Here is a 15,068-nt window from a genome sequence, read left to right on the forward strand (position 1 = left end):
AATAAAAATTAACCAATCAACATTAAGCACTGTTTTTTAAAATTATATTTCCATACATTATCTTTCCATACAGTTATATAAATGCATATCTTTAAAAAAAATTATTAATAAACAAAATTAATACAAAGTTAATACATTATTTTTTATTTATTTTATAAATATGAATATTAATAATAAATATAATATTATTTTATAATTCAAAAATATTTAATATTTAATCATTTGCAAATGGATCAAAACTTATTTTTATATCATTAACACTTGATAAAAATGAACTTTGTTTAAATTCTGGCCAAGATTTAAAATCCATATAAAGATTAAAAACTTCATTTACATTTAACTGGCAAAATTCAGTGAATATATTATAATTTTTTTCTTTTATTAATCTTATGCCACATCCAGGAATTATTTTCCTGAAAAAATTTTAATAGAAAAAATATTTATATATTATATAATATATTTTAATAGAAATTTTGAGCAAATATTAATTCTAATACATTTATACTCACTCCAAAGTTGGTATTATTCTTGATGAAGGTTTATAAAAATTATGTCGAACAAAATGCCAAAAATTGATTATATGTTCTTTTTCACCAAATAATGTAAAAATATCAGGTTTTGGTTCTAATTTAACAACATAAAAAAAATCATCAATTTCTTTATTTTTATAGTTTTTCTTTAATTTTTTTTTTCTTTGATATGATAAAAATCCTTTATTATCTAATGTCCCAAATATTTTATAATTAAATAATGTATTAAACATGATATAAGTAACTAAACTTCCTTTATTCCGATATATTAACTTCTAAAAATACAGTATATTGATAATTAATGTAATGTTTCAATAATAATTATTATTATAGTTATTTGACTTATAATTAAGTAAAAAAATATTAAATATTGTATATATTGAATATATAAAATGAATACTAACATGCCATATAGATGGTGGTAATGCAAAATAAAAAATTACTCTTCCATTTATCATAATGCCTGTTTGAAATATTATACTTAATATTATATGTCTTATAAACTGAGAATTAATTAATATTCCAATTATTTGCATATAACTTTCTTCTTCCCATTTTTTTTTGGATACATTATTAAATAATTTATTAAATTCTTTTAATTTATTAGGTACATATAACAACTTGGATAGTTTAAGAAAATTTGTTTTACTTATAGTAATTTGATTAGGAAAGATTTTTTGTAAATCAAGTAATTTAAAATAAAATATGTTACGATTTTCATATAAATGTATGCATTTTATACCAGCTTCTAATAAATCTTTTGTTAATAAACCAAATCCTGGATTTAATTCAACAACATAAGACATATTTAACAATAAATCATCTTTAATTAATGTAGCGAAGTTATTGCTTACTTTGTCATTTATTAAAAATGGATCATTATTATTTGAAGATAAGTTTAAATAACGTTGTATAGTTTTCCATCTAAATACAAGATTAATATTTTGTAAATATTCAGAAGATAGTGAAATTTGATTATTTTTTATAATATTTAAATAATTTGTATTATCTGATGATTTTGTACCACAATATGATAATTGCAAACTTGAATACGAAATATATTTTTTTGTAAAATAAAAAATAACATTATTATATAACTTAGTAATTCGTAACATAAAGATAATTGATAATATTATTAATTTGTCATTAATATTCTATTTATTATCTTGTTTTATAATAAATGTTATATTTTAAAATATTTTTAAGGTTATTCTTATAAGCTTCACAATTTGATATAAAATTCGATAATAAAGTTTGAAATTCACTTTAGTAGGTATTTCAAATTATGTTATTATATTATTATTTGAGAAAAAATATACATATAGCATATATATATAAATATTTATATATATATATTATATATTTATATATATATAAAGCAATCATTATTTTTTATTTTTTATTATAATTAAAATTTATATACATAATGTATGTGATTTTAAAACAATGATACAAAATAATCAAATCTATAATACTAAAGTATAAAAATGATTCTTTATATAATTTTAATTTATTATATATATTGATATATAGTATTTAGTTAAATGTTTGAATTATTATGTGAATAGTGATGCAATTCGTTATAATTGTTCATTAATTTTTTAATTGATATTACGAATTATTAAGTAATTATTATTAATTTTACATATAATTATAAATTTAATTTTTATTTTTATTTTTTATTTTATAATTTAAAAATAATGATATTATATTAATCAATATTAAATATTATTAATATTAATTTTTTGATCCTATATATAACAGAAAAACTAATTAAGCTAATTTTACATTTTATAATGTAATTTTTAAATCAAAATTTATATTTTTATTCGAAATAAAGTTAAATATTTTCAACATTTTTATTTAATTTTTTTTATATATTTATTATAGAAATTTATAAAAATTATGATTTCTTGAAATATTATAGTAATTACTATCTAGAGATATAATTTAAAAAAATATTGAATGCACTTCATTTCATATATTTATTATTAGAAATTTCATTTACATTGCTTTCAATATTTAACAAATATAAATATAAAGAAATTATTATTATTTAACTTACTAAAATATTAAAAAGTTAATATGTAGCTTTAGAAAGAAGTTTATGATATTTTATTTTCTTGTATTACTTAATATAACCTTGAAAATAAATATTACTTTCTAAGCTTTTTGTTATAATTTTTTCATAGTGCCTATGATCTAGAATAATCATGTGTGAAATATATTTGAAGAATTGTAAGTGAAAGATTTAGTGACTCTTGTTAAGAAAAATAGTGTAAATATTTAATATCACAGGAATAAATTATAAAATGGCCCAAAGTGCTTGTTTATTATCTCGAATAATGGCCACTTCTGTATCTGCTACTGTAAGAGCAGGTAAAATCATAAGAGATGTTATGACTCATGGAAGTTTAAATATAATAGAAAAGGGCAAAAATGATTTACAAACTGAAGCTGATCGTTGTGCTCAAAGGTGTATTATTGCTTCATTAAGTCAACAGTTTCCAAATATTACTATTATTGGTGAAGAGGAACCATCAAACTGTGATATACCATATGATTGGATTGTAACTGATGCAGATCAAGAAATGTTACAATTAAAATTACCAACCCATTTGGAAAATATAGATCCTAAAGATGTGTGTATTTGGGTAGATCCATTAGATGGTATTTGTATATATTATTTATTTCAATTATATTATGTAAATATATTTTATTTGTAAAATATATTAACTCAAGTTAATATTTTTAGGAACATCAGAATATGCACAAGGCCTTGTAGAACATGTTACAGTATTAGTAGGAGTGGCAATTGGACATAGAGCAATTGGAGGTGTAATTCATCAACCATATTACAAAAATAATGAGAATGAAATACTAGGACGTACTCTTTGGGGTATTAATGGTGTAGGATTTGGTGGGTTTGCACCAATTGCTCCACCACATGGAAAAATAATAGTTACAACCACAAGGTATAATTTTATTTTAAAATAATTAAGTTAATTAAATTTTAAAGAGAAAATTATAAACATATTTTTTCAGTTCACATTCAAACAGTAATGTTCAAGCAGCTATAAATGCTTTATCTCCTGATGAAGTTTTACATGTTGGTGGTGCTGGATATAAAGTAATTAGAATAATATAAAATTTTGCATGAATGAATTATTATTTTCTAAATAATTTTAGTATTTTTATTTTTTTTCAATAGGTAATACTTTTAATGGAAGGGAAAGCTCATGCTTATGTATTTGCTAGTAATGGTTGTAAAAGATGGGATACTTGTGCCCCTGAAGCTATTCTTCATGCTATTGGTGGTACATTAACTGATATTTATGGAGAGTTCTATTCTTATAATGCAGAAACAACATATTCTAATGAAAGAGGTGTATTAGCTACTGCACCTGGTCAAAATCACCAATGGTATTTGAATAATATACCATACGAACTAAAGCAAAAATTAGAACAATAATGTATATAATTTTACAGAAAATATTTAATATATATTTAAATAGGAGATCAGATATCAAAATATTCTATTAATATGACTAGAATAGAAAACATGTAATTTTTTTTTTATATTTCAAACTTTTTATGAAATAAACTAAAAAAATTATAAAATATTAGTAAAAACTCGATCATTGTTTATAAGAAATATGTTCTGATAGAAATTTTTGAATTATTTTAGTAATTATTTATACTTATAACATCTTTTGAGCCTCTTTAAAACGAATATAAATATAAACAAAGAATATGTTTAAATTGATAATATTTCATGTTTTTTTGCTGATATTTTATAATTTTGATTTGAGCGTATCACGTAATACTCGACGCAAAATTTTTCCTGACGCAGTTCTTGGAACATTTTCAATGAATTTTATGCCACCTCGAAGTCGTTTATGACTCGATACTCGTTCTGTAATATATTTCATTAATTAAACATAAAGAATTATTAATTAAATGATTAATAATTTACCATTTACGAATTTAATAATATCTTCCGCCGTTATATTAGATCCTTTTTGTTTAACAATAAAAGCAGTCGGTAGTTCTCCTGCTTCTTCATGTGGTAATCCAATAACTGCTGCATCTTTAATTTCAGGACATGTTAATAATATTGCTTCTAATTCAGCAGGTGGAACTTGAAATCCCTTGTATTTAATGAGTTCTTTCAAACGATCTACTATATAGAAATAACCCTGTTCATCATAATATCCTATATCTCCTGAATGTAACCAGCCATCTTTATCAATTGTTATTGCTGTAGCCTGTTCATTATCACAATATCCTTTCATTATTAAATCTCCTTTGAAGCATAATTCACCAATATTATGTGGTCCTAGAGGTTTATTTGATTTATCTCCATTGATTGGTATTACTTTTGCTAAATATAAGAAAAAGGTTCATAAAGATAAATGATTAATGTTCATTAAGATAAAATTTATAAAACAAATTTTTAGTAACTTACCTGCTATTCCTGGAACTAACGTTCCTACACTTTTATATTCTGTATTATTATCAGGTGAGTTCATAACAGCCAATGTAGTTTCTGTTAATCCATATCCTTGCTTTATTATTGGTACATTTAATCTTTTTGCAACCATTTTTGCAATTTCCTCAGATAGAGGTGCTGCACCACACCTAATAAAAGATATGAATGATTTTTGATAAAATTAAAAATCTTTTTCTAATAAAATTTTTTTTTTTTAATTTACCAAATCTCTTTAATGCTAGATAAATTGTATTTATCTACAATTGGATGTTTTGCTAAAAATACCATGAGTGGTGGTACAACAGTTATATGCTCAATTTTGTATTTTTCTATGGCATGTAAGAACATTTTTTCTTCAAAACGTGGGAGAATAATACTTTTATTTCCAAAAATAAGTCCTACTAACATTACAGAAAAGGAATACACATGGAAAAAGGGCAATAAGGCTAAACTTGTTGTATTGGTATTTAAAATATTAGGCGATACAGCTGCAAGATTTTTTATTACAGACAAAAAATTTTTATCCGTTAACATCACTCCTTTTGGCAATCCTGTAGTGCCACTGGAACATGAAATAACTGCCACATGATCATTAACATTTACTGAACAGGCATGAAAGTTATTATCAATGATTATGTTTGATGTTAGACTATTAATACTTGGTAATTTATTATTTGTAGATTCCGTTAATATTATAAGTTTTGGCAACCAGAATAATTGAGGTATAATTTTATATATATTTTTTGCTCCAAATATCGATATAAAAATGTATTTTGGTTTAGATATATTTAATGCATGTTTTAATTCTCTTTCTGTATAAAGTGGATTCAATGGGCAAACAGTAACACCTAAATAAAATGCAGCACATACTATTAAACAAAATTCTAGATTGTTTTCACTACATATAGCTATTCGATCATCTTTTCTTAATCCTTCTTTACTAAGAGCAATTGCTAATTTTCGACTAATTTCTAAGATTTCTTTAAATGTTTGTGTTTTTCCTGTATAAGCATCTATCTGAAAAAATTAAAGTTATTTTAACTAATATAAAGTAGATACATTATTTCTATATAAATTTTAATAAAAAGAAAAAAGATTATTACTTGTGCTATCCAAGAATCACGAATATTTAATTGATTTAAAATCAATTGTCCTAATGATATATTTTTAAATTTCACATCAGATAATGATGGCCCATATAAAATATTTTCTTCTTTCATATTGAATATTATTTTTTTTATATTTTATAACTACTGAAAAATTATTTTTTATTTAAAAAATTATATTTAATAAGCAAGTAATCTTATTTGAACAACTATACTAAAAAACAATTAAAATTTACTTACCTAGTTATAGAAATAAAATTACAATTAAATTGAATTGAATATTTTTTAAAATAATATAATTACATTTATTTAAATTAAATGTATTTTTAATAGAAAATACAAAAAAAAAAAAAAATTATAATATTCAATACTATTTTATTAAATACATTTACCTATAACTATATTCGCTTTTTTTCGCACTTATCATGAGTAACTGACAAAATATGGGGAGTGGTAAAGTAAAATAATTATTTAATTTTTATATTAATCATTTTATATTTTTTTATCAAAATTTATACTTATAAATACAATCAATAAATTTAATTAATTAAAATGTTATACGAAACCAACTTTCTATGCATCTAGCTTTATTATTATTTACAATTTAAATAAAGTAATTATCTATTATGGCTATAAAATTACTAAAGATGGCAGCACACAAGTTGAGATTGTGTACTAAGTTTAATCTATAAATCTATGTTATAGGTTAAATATGAGTGTACGATTAAAACAGTTGTACTCGTTTCATTTATCAACAAATTTTTGAAAACGATTAAAAAAAAAAAATAAGTCGTTTAGAGAAATACGAATTAATAATAGAAAATGGGTGTACCAGCATTTTTTAGATGGTTGAGTCGAAAATACCCTTCTGTAATAGTAGAATGTATCGAGCAGAAGGTAGGTTAGATTATTTATGTGGACGAAGAATATTTTTCTTATAATATCTATATGAAATAATATGATTTTATAGCCGATAACTACGAATGGTATACGAGTACCAGTGAATTCGGCAGAACCAAATCCAAATGGAATAGAATTTGATAACTTATACCTTGATATGAATGGCATTATACATCCTTGTACTCATCCTGAAGATAGGTAAATATTTGAAGAAATAATTATTAAGTTATAAGATAATTAAATTACTATGTAATAATAAATATTTTTTAAGACCTGCACCACAAAATGAGGATGAAATGATGGAAGCTATTTTTGAATGCATTGACCGTTTATTTCGCATTGTAAGACCAAGAAAATTACTTTACATGGCAATTGATGGAGTTGTAAGTGTTTATCTGATTATTAGAATCTAATTTTATTACTGATTATAAAAGTAATTATATATGTGTTATATTCTCAGGCACCTAGAGCAAAAATGAATCAACAAAGATCAAGACGATTTAGAGCATCAAAAGAAGCAAGTGAAAAAATTAACGAAATAAAAAGAATACGTTCTGAATTATCTCTTAAAGGAGCATCTTTACCTCCTGAAAAACCAAAAGAAGAGCATTTTGATAGCAATTGCATTACACCGGTTTATATAAAATTTCATTACTAAATTTTATATACAAAAAACAATTTTGTATATAATTAATTCAATTTTAGGGTACACCATTTATGGCAAGATTATCAAAATGTTTGCATTATTATATACATGACCGTTTAAACAATGATCCTGGATGGAGAAATATAAAAGTAATTTTGAGTGATGCAAATGTGCCAGGAGAAGGAGAACATAAAATAATGGATTTTATACGTAGACAAAGAGGTAAACAAGAAGTAAACAATTACATATTTAAGGTATTATTATATCATGTGAAAAATTAAATTTAAAATTTTTTTATTTATATATAAAAGCACAACCTGATCATGATCCTAATACACAACACGTTTTATGTGGAGCTGATGCTGATTTAATTATGTTGGGTCTTGCAACTCATGAACCTAATTTTACTATTATTCGTGAAGAGTTTAAGCCAAATAAACCAAAACCATGTGATATATGTGGTCAATTAGGACATGAAATGCAGGAATGTACGGGTGCAGAGCCTAATCAGAGGGAAGAAGCGAATACTTTTGGATCTGAATGCCAGTATATATTTGTGCGATTAAATGTACTCAGAGAATATTTAGAAAGAGAATTGCAAATGCCTAATCTACCATTTAAATACGATTTCGAGCGAGTTATCGATGATTGGGTGTTCATGTGTTTCTTCGTAGGAAACGATTTTCTTCCTCACCTTCCATCTTTGGAAATTAGAGAAGGGGCAATAGATAGACTTGTTAATTTATATAAAAAAACAGTATATAAAACAGGAGTACGTAATGTATATTAAAGATAAAAATAAAGAAATAATGTTTTATATAATTATGTAAAATTTTATGATTATTTTTTTGTTTTTGAAAATTTTTATTTTTAAAATATGAAATCAATAATATAATAAATGAATAAAAATTCTAAAATCTAATAAAAATCAGTTATAATATATATATATATACATTAAACAAAGAAATGAGAAATATTTAATAATAATAATTTTTATTATTAATTATAGGGATTTTTAACAGATAGTGGAGATGTTAATTTAGACAGAGTTCAACTTATAATGTCTGAATTAGGCGATGTTGAAGATGAAATTTTCAAGAAAAGACAACAGAATGAATTAGCCTATAAACAACGTGAAAAAGATAAAAAAAGAAGATTATTGGGAATCAGTAATAATAAACCAAAATGGATTCCTACGGGACAATTTGCACCGACGGTACGTTTTTCTTAATATTTATAAACGATTTTCAATTTTAATGATATTACATCTTTGTTACAGCGTATTGGTGAACATATTAAACCGGTACAAAATGCACGTTATGAAGCTTACCAAATGCGTATTCATGGTCAAAATTATCATACAAGTGAAAAAGGAAATGCTAAGGAGATGTTAGAAAGTATGATACGTCCTGAAGTATGATCTATATTTCTATTTTTATTTTTGTGTATATTTTTTATACATATTTATATATTATATTTATATATCGATTATTTATAGAATTCGACTGATCATGAACGAAAACGAAAAAGTGAAGTACTTGAAGATGATTCAGATGATGATCAATCTCACGATGAAGTTAGATTATGGGAAGATGGTTTTAAAGATCGTTATTATGAATCAAAATTTGATGTTTCTCCTGATAATTTGGCATTCAGGTGAGAACACTTCATGATATAATTATATTATATTCAATAAAATTTGAATTTTAAATTTTATTCATTTACCTACAGAAATAATGTGGCATTGCAATATGTGCGTGGTTTGTGTTGGGTTTTACGATATTATTATCAAGGTTGTGCTTCATGGAAATGGTATTTTCCATATCATTATGCTCCATTTGCTAGCGATTTCATCAATATTGGTGGTCTTTCTACCGAATTTGAAAAAGGAACTATACCAGTAAATATTTGAAGAGATAAATCGAATAATTAATAAATTATATTACAACGAAATTTATTATTTTTCTTTTGAACATTTTAGTTCCGTCCATTAGAACAATTGATGGGTGTATTTCCAGCGGCTAGTAGTAAACACGTTCCTGCACCGTGGGCAAAATTAATGAGTGATCCAGTGAGTAGAAATTTGCGCGTGTATAAATAAAATAAAAAAATAACTTTGATGATATTTATCAATATTTTAATTTTAATAATTTTATAACTTTATTTAGAAATCACCAATTATTGATTTTTATCCAGAAGATTTTAAAATTGATTTAAATGGTAAAAAATTTGCTTGGCAAGGAGTAGCTTTACTTCCTTTTGTGGATGAAAAACGTTTATTCAAGGCACTAGAGCCATATTACGATTGTTTGACAGAAGCAGAAAGTATGCTAATTTTTATTATCAACAATTTTGTAAATATATAATTTCTTTAATATTTATGGTATAAAATTTATATTGATAATTTTAGAAATACGAAATGTTCGAGGAGACGATCGATTATATATAGGACTCGGTAATAGTGGTTATAATTTTATGAAGGGACTTTATACGAATCATGTACGATCCGATGCAGAAACTTCAATATGTATAGATGGTATGCGAGGTACGGTTTTATTGACAGAAGATTGTGTCGGAGACGGAGCTACTTTACCTTCGCCTATAAACGGATTATTACCAATTAGGAATAATAAAGTGTATTGGTATATATAAAATATATTAGATTCTCTTTTAATTTATTTATTTCTAAAATAAAAATATAAATTTATTTTTTTTCTGTTACAGTATTAAATTCAGAGATCCAAAATATAGTAGTAATTTTATTTTCCCTGCGAAAAAATTGAAGGGTGTTAGAGAACCACCAAAAGTTTTGAAACCTCAAGATTTTGATCAAATGAATCGTAACACTGGAAATACTTGGAAACCACAAATTGGTTTCACTTCTTCGACACAAATAGCTTCATTAACTGAGGCGGGCAAAAGAATACTTGGGTAAGTTATAACGACAAAATTTTTATGCTATTTTTTTTTTTTTTTTTTTTTTTTTTTTTTTAATCAATTTAGTAATATTAAATATATGTATTTTTTATTTATAGGCATTATACGAACCATAATAGAGTGCCACCATCATACAACCCAATACCAATACCACAAACATTATATTCACAGCATCACGGTAAGTCACTGTATATTTCAATATTTTAAAGTTAATTTATCGATCTTAAAATATTAGTTGATATTTAAACAAAAATTAAATAAAAAGAAAAGTAATAGACATAACATAAGTTTATGTTAGAAAATAAATCAGTTGTCACGAATTAAGTTAAGATGAATTCAAAATTATTGATTTTTCAAATATCATGTTTTTTAGAAGCATTGAATTATTGAATTCGATTGTCGAATGAAAAGTGCATATGAGGAATTGATTATTTTCCTCTTATCGGAAATTATGGCGATGTCTCCGTTTTTTATGCTTGTATATTTATTTCATATTTCGCGCATATTTTTTATCATTTTAACTCATTTCCAGTTTATTTTTCCTTAACAATAATCTATCTTTTTCCTTAAAGATAATTATAAACGTGAAAATAATATTAAATTGATTTTTTTATAATTTTTTTATATAAGATATAATTACATTCGATATTCCATTTCAATTCCAATTCTATTCAATAAATTACTTTCTATAACTTACAATTAAATATATTTTCATACTTTTTCTTGAATTATTAAAAAAATTATTAAAAAAAAAATTTATACAGTAAAATAGGAATAAAGAAATAAGACGAAATAAAATATAGATATAAAATTGCACTATTCAACTTACTTTCTCATCAAAAAATTGATCCTCATTTTTGCTCGCAAACATTACAATCGACATAATTTCTTTCCAAGAAATTATACCTGAAAGTCATGGTTAAAAATTTAATACAAAATCTATCTCAAAAATCTACGACCCATTCCTTCCCTCGTTCCTCGCGTACACGCAATAGCGAAAAGAAAAAAAAAAAAAAAAAAAAAAAANAAAAAAAAAAAAAAAAAGAACGATGATTTTTCTTCTCCATATTAAACTCATATTAAAAATCACCGAGAAACGGTTTTGCCGAAAATTGCGAGAATCGATTAGGGTCCCAATTAAAGGCCTCGATCTCCGTCAACATCCGCCCATCAGCCCAATGGTTTGATGACAAATGCAAGAAATTTTTTTTTTTTTTTTCGTTTCAAAATCTGCGAGCGTGAGACATCGAGGAACAACGAGGGTGGAGAATTGATTCCGTTTGCTTGGCGGTTGGCGAGGAGGGGAGAGAACGGTGTAAGAGGGATGTGGACGAAGCTGGAAATCAGGGGTCAGAGGCGGGAGCGTGCAAAGGGGTTCGGCGAGCCGAGGGGGTTCCGGTCCCGGATTAGCTTCGAGGGTAGTTCGTCACGTAGAGCGTGACTCCGGACGTTTCGTTGTTTGGCACGTCGAGGTGGAACCAACGGTTCCACGGTTTTCGCCCAATTATAAAACAAACGCGGTGCACTCCGTAATTATCCAATTAGTGGATGTACCACCACCATCACCATCACCACCACCACCGTCAACCATCATCGCCGTTGTCGCTACCGTCGTCGAAACGAGAGCCTCTGCCCCCCGGCCTTTCACGGGTCCGTCCTCTCCCTCTCCGCCACCCCTACGTGTCGATCTGTCTGGCTGAGATTACAAAGGCGAACAGGCCGACTATCGCTTTGTGCCAGCGATTCGTTATCGTTCCCCGTTGTCGACGTTACACTACCGGGGACTTGTGGCGGTACGCCAGCCCGAGGAAACGACTCGTCGTCGAGTCTACCGGGGATCTAATGGGAGCTCTAAAGCGTCTGCGTTTGTATTTATATACGGATTTCATGGATGGATGGATGGATGGAAGATTTTTTCTTTTTTTTTTTTTTTTTGGTTTGACAATTTCGAACGTCGAAATTTTATCGAGAATTTTATCGAGAGTTTATCAAAAGTGTTAATGAATTTATTTTAATAGAGTTTCTTCTTCTTCGAGAAAATAATATATAGATAAAATTTTTTTTTTAAAGTGTTATAAAACGAGATGGATTTTATCCAGTAGAAATAATTGGATCAATTACTTGATGAGTTGAGCGTTGAAAATCTACTTGATATACGAAAATTAAACGCGTTAACGAGAAAATTAGAGTTGCTTCTTCAGTGTGGGGATAGTGAATGTAAACGGTAGTTCCTGGCCGAAGGGTCCGGAACGAGGAGGTCGCGCGTGTGCCTGGCGTTTACACCCCTCGGTAAATCAATCACACACCGTGTAACAACGTTTTGTTTTTACGGTCACGCGCGGAGAATTTCTTGTCGCGCGTGCACCCACCCCCCGATCACGCCTCCTGGAACTGTCAACTTCCAACGATCGTAATTCATCTTTACGGAATCGACACCTCCGGTCTTGCATTCTCGTCATCGTTCGCAAATAGTTTCACCAAGTGTCTTAACGATCTATTTCAAAGAAAAATTAATAGTCTTCTTCGTTTATTTAAATCTTCTACAAGAACAAAAGAAAAAAAATCTAATATGTTCGATTAGGTTTGAATTATTATTGAGTTAAGATCAAGATGTCTTTCAAAGAAAAATTAATCGTCTTTTTCGTTTATTTAAATCTTCTACAAGAACAAAAGAAAAAAAATCTAATATGTTCGATTAGGTTTGAACTATTATAGAGTTAAGATCAAGATCTTTCAAAGAAAAATTAATCGTCTTCTTCGTTTATTTAAATTTTCTACAAAAACAAAAAAAAATCTAATATGTTTGATTAGATTTGAACTATTATTAAGATCAAGATGTCTTAGCAATCTATTTCAAAGAAAAATTAATCGTCTTCTTCGTCTATTTAAATCTTCTACGAACAAAAGAAAAATCTAATATGTTCGATTAGGTTTGAACTATTATTGAGTTAAGATCAAAATGTCTTTCAAAGAAAAATTAATCGTATTCTTCGTCTATTTAAATCTTCAACAAAAGAAAAATCTAATATGTTCGATTAGGTTTGAACTATTATTGAGTTAAAATCAAGATGTCTTAACGATCTATTTCAAAGAAAAATTAATCGTCTTCTTCGTTTATTTAAATTTTCTACAAGAACAAAAAAAAAAATCTAATATGTTTAATTAGATTTGAACTATTATTGAGTTAAAATCAAGATGTCTTAACAATCTATTTCAAAGAAAAATTAATAGTCTTCTTCGTCTATTTAAATCTTCTACGAACAAAAGAAAAATCTAATATGTTCGATTAGGTTTGAACTATTATTGAATTAAAATCAAGATGTCTTTCAAAGAAAAATTAATCGTCTTTTTCGTTTATTTAAATTTTCTACAAGAACAAAAAAAAAATCTAATATGTTGGATTAGGTTTGAACTATTATTGAGTTAAGATCAAGATATCTTAATCTATTCTTAATCTAATTCTTAATTATTGATCTATTTCAAAGAAAAATTAATAGTCTTCTTCGTCTATTTAAATCTTCTACGAACAAAGAAAAATCTAATATATTCGATTTGAACTATTATTGAGTTAAGATCAAGATAGAAAGAAAAATTTGTATCGAATAAAGAATTACTCTTCGACTATTGTCGTACAAAATATTCCGTTCACAAAGTCATCGAATCTTAAACAACATTCTTTCGATGCAACATTTCTTACGATACTCGAAACGAAGACCAAGTTGATCCTCCATCGATCCACCAAGATCATCTCGTATGAGACTAAATCCCGTGGATCTTCCTAATGAATCATGGTCAAGCATACATTATAGTGCAAGCGAATCGAGTAAGCGGTCAAAGTAAAGAGAGTCAGTCAGCCAGGAAGCAAGCAAGAAAGCAAGCAAGCAAGCAAGCAAGCAAGCAGGAAGGCAGGCAAGCAAATGCTTCCTAAGGGATGAAACTAGAAGAAGAAGGAGTAGGAGGAAGAGGAGGTGGAGGAGAGGAGAGGGTTGGTCTACGTCCGTTCGTCCATATCTTCGTCCAGATGACAGGTGCAGAGGCCCCTCGTTAGACAAATTAAGCTTCGTTCCTAGCCTCCCGCCTCGATGCCAGAGCGTCTACTCCACGGCTTTGTCCGTCTGTCTCTATTCCATCCTCGTCCCTCCGCCTATCTCCGTCTCTGTCGCGCGCGCGCGCGCCAGCTCGTTCGGGACTGGTTTCGAGTGGACTGCAAACACTCACTGCGCCCAGCGGCGGCGGAGCCTCGAATCGCGCAGAAACTGAGCGCAAGACCAAGAAGAACCGTCCAGATCCGCGATGCCAGCTGTTCCAACCACGATGACGAACATTCCTGTCCAACGTTTTTCGCGAATTAACGATAGAAGCGAATACGTGAGCAGGAGGAAACGGATAGAGGAAAGTGTATATATAGATGATGTGAAAAATTGAGAGAGAGAGAGAGAGAGAGAGAGAGAGAGAGA

The 15,068-nt window shown here is 27.2% G+C and overlaps 4 protein-coding genes across 7 annotated transcripts in view; 2 read left to right on the forward strand and 2 right to left on the reverse strand.

Moving 5' to 3' along the window:
• Window positions 1–73: 73 nt before the first annotated feature.
• LOC122715270 (dimethyladenosine transferase 2, mitochondrial) lies at window positions 74–1,500 on the reverse strand. The gene is made up of 4 exons (XM_043937323.1): window positions 1,385–1,500; window positions 935–993; window positions 510–805; window positions 74–413 (listed from the first exon to the last, which is right to left on the reverse strand). Exons 2-4 carry the CDS (start codon window positions 986–988, stop codon window positions 215–217), a joined length of 549 nt encoding a protein of 182 aa, XP_043793258.1. The 5' UTR covers window positions 989–993; window positions 1,385–1,500; the 3' UTR covers window positions 74–214.
• Window positions 1,460–4,117, forward strand: LOC122715267 (3'(2'),5'-bisphosphate nucleotidase 1). Of its 2 annotated transcripts, none has more exons than XM_043937320.1 (5): window positions 1,460–1,476; window positions 2,723–3,200; window positions 3,286–3,505; window positions 3,576–3,660; window positions 3,742–4,117. In XM_043937320.1, exons 2-5 carry the CDS (start codon window positions 2,843–2,845, stop codon window positions 4,000–4,002), a joined length of 924 nt encoding a protein of 307 aa, XP_043793255.1. In that variant the 5' UTR covers window positions 1,460–1,476; window positions 2,723–2,842; the 3' UTR covers window positions 4,003–4,117. The 2 variants fall into 2 exon arrangements, with proteins under 2 accessions (XP_043793255.1, XP_043793254.1); XM_043937319.1 differs by lacking the exon at window positions 1,460–1,476 and adding an exon at window positions 2,077–2,155.
• Window positions 4,118–4,223: 106 nt separating this feature from the next.
• On the reverse strand, window positions 4,224–6,257 carry LOC122715266 (luciferin 4-monooxygenase). The gene is made up of 5 exons (XM_043937317.1): window positions 6,126–6,257; window positions 5,246–6,039; window positions 4,999–5,171; window positions 4,507–4,914; window positions 4,224–4,446 (listed from the first exon to the last, which is right to left on the reverse strand). The coding sequence occupies exons 1-5, from the start codon at window positions 6,240–6,242 to the stop codon at window positions 4,325–4,327; spliced, it is 1,614 nt and encodes a 537-aa protein (XP_043793252.1). The 5' UTR covers window positions 6,243–6,257; the 3' UTR covers window positions 4,224–4,324.
• Window positions 6,258–6,857: 600 nt separating this feature from the next.
• Window positions 6,858–15,068, forward strand: part of LOC122714732 (5'-3' exoribonuclease 2 homolog) — a 28,685-nt gene continuing 20,474 nt past the window's right edge. For 2 of the 3 annotated variants that reach the window (XR_006346701.1, XM_043936358.1), the window contains exons 1-15: window positions 6,858–7,025; window positions 7,099–7,226; window positions 7,300–7,411; window positions 7,489–7,662; window positions 7,734–7,896; window positions 7,986–8,446; window positions 8,684–8,890; window positions 8,954–9,088; window positions 9,173–9,330; window positions 9,406–9,574; window positions 9,656–9,745; window positions 9,843–9,999; window positions 10,085–10,316; window positions 10,399–10,605; window positions 10,710–10,789. Coding sequence is in view for 2 of the 3 variants with exons in the window: in XM_043936358.1 (XP_043792293.1) it covers window positions 6,951–7,025; window positions 7,099–7,226; window positions 7,300–7,411; window positions 7,489–7,662; window positions 7,734–7,896; window positions 7,986–8,446; window positions 8,684–8,890; window positions 8,954–9,088; window positions 9,173–9,330; window positions 9,406–9,574; window positions 9,656–9,745; window positions 9,843–9,999; window positions 10,085–10,316; window positions 10,399–10,605; window positions 10,710–10,789 (2,548 nt within the window). In the remaining variant the exon portion in view is untranslated. The remainder of the gene's footprint in view (window positions 7,026–7,098; window positions 7,227–7,299; window positions 7,412–7,488; window positions 7,663–7,733; window positions 7,897–7,985; window positions 8,447–8,683; window positions 8,891–8,953; window positions 9,089–9,172; window positions 9,331–9,405; window positions 9,575–9,655; window positions 9,746–9,842; window positions 10,000–10,084; window positions 10,317–10,398; window positions 10,606–10,709; window positions 10,790–15,068) is intronic. The other variant, XM_043936359.1, reaches the window with a different exon arrangement.

This window comes from Apis laboriosa, unplaced genomic scaffold, assembly GCF_014066325.1.
Source record: "Apis laboriosa isolate Shangri-la unplaced genomic scaffold, ASM1406632v1 scaffold34_cov151, whole genome shotgun sequence".
NCBI classification, from domain to species: domain Eukaryota; kingdom Metazoa; phylum Arthropoda; class Insecta; order Hymenoptera; family Apidae; genus Apis; species Apis laboriosa.

What these genes read in the sequence shown, in the direction of transcription:
- LOC122715266 (XM_043937317.1), bottom strand. Translation starts at nt 6,242, where the DNA reads ATGAAAGAAGAAAATATTTTATATGGGCCATCATTATCTGATGTGAAA. An exon ending in TCTAGCATTAAAGAGATTTG is followed by an intron (nt 5,172 to 5,245) that starts GTAAATTAAAAA and finishes ATCTTTTATTAG; the next exon opens with GTGTGGTGCAGCACCTCTAT. An exon ending in GTTAGTTCCAGGAATAGCAG is followed by an intron (nt 4,915 to 4,998) that starts GTAAGTTACTAA and finishes TCTTATATTTAG; the next exon opens with CAAAAGTAATACCAATCAAT.
- LOC122715267 (XM_043937320.1), top strand. Translation starts at nt 2,843, where the DNA reads ATGGCCCAAAGTGCTTGTTTATTATCTCGAATAATGGCCACTTCTGTA. An exon ending in ATAATAGTTACAACCACAAG is followed by an intron (nt 3,506 to 3,575) that starts GTATAATTTTAT and finishes ATATTTTTTCAG; the next exon opens with TTCACATTCAAACAGTAATG. An exon ending in TTGGTGGTGCTGGATATAAA is followed by an intron (nt 3,661 to 3,741) that starts GTAATTAGAATA and finishes TTTTTTCAATAG; the next exon opens with GTAATACTTTTAATGGAAGG.
- LOC122715270 (XM_043937323.1), bottom strand. Translation starts at nt 988, where the DNA reads ATGATAAATGGAAGAGTAATTTTTTATTTTGCATTACCACCATCTATA. An exon ending in TACCACCATCTATATGGCAT is followed by an intron (nt 806 to 934) that starts GTTAGTATTCAT and finishes CTGTATTTTTAG; the next exon opens with AAGTTAATATATCGGAATAA. An exon ending in AGAATAATACCAACTTTGGA is followed by an intron (nt 414 to 509) that starts GTGAGTATAAAT and finishes AAATTTTTTCAG; the next exon opens with GAAAATAATTCCTGGATGTG.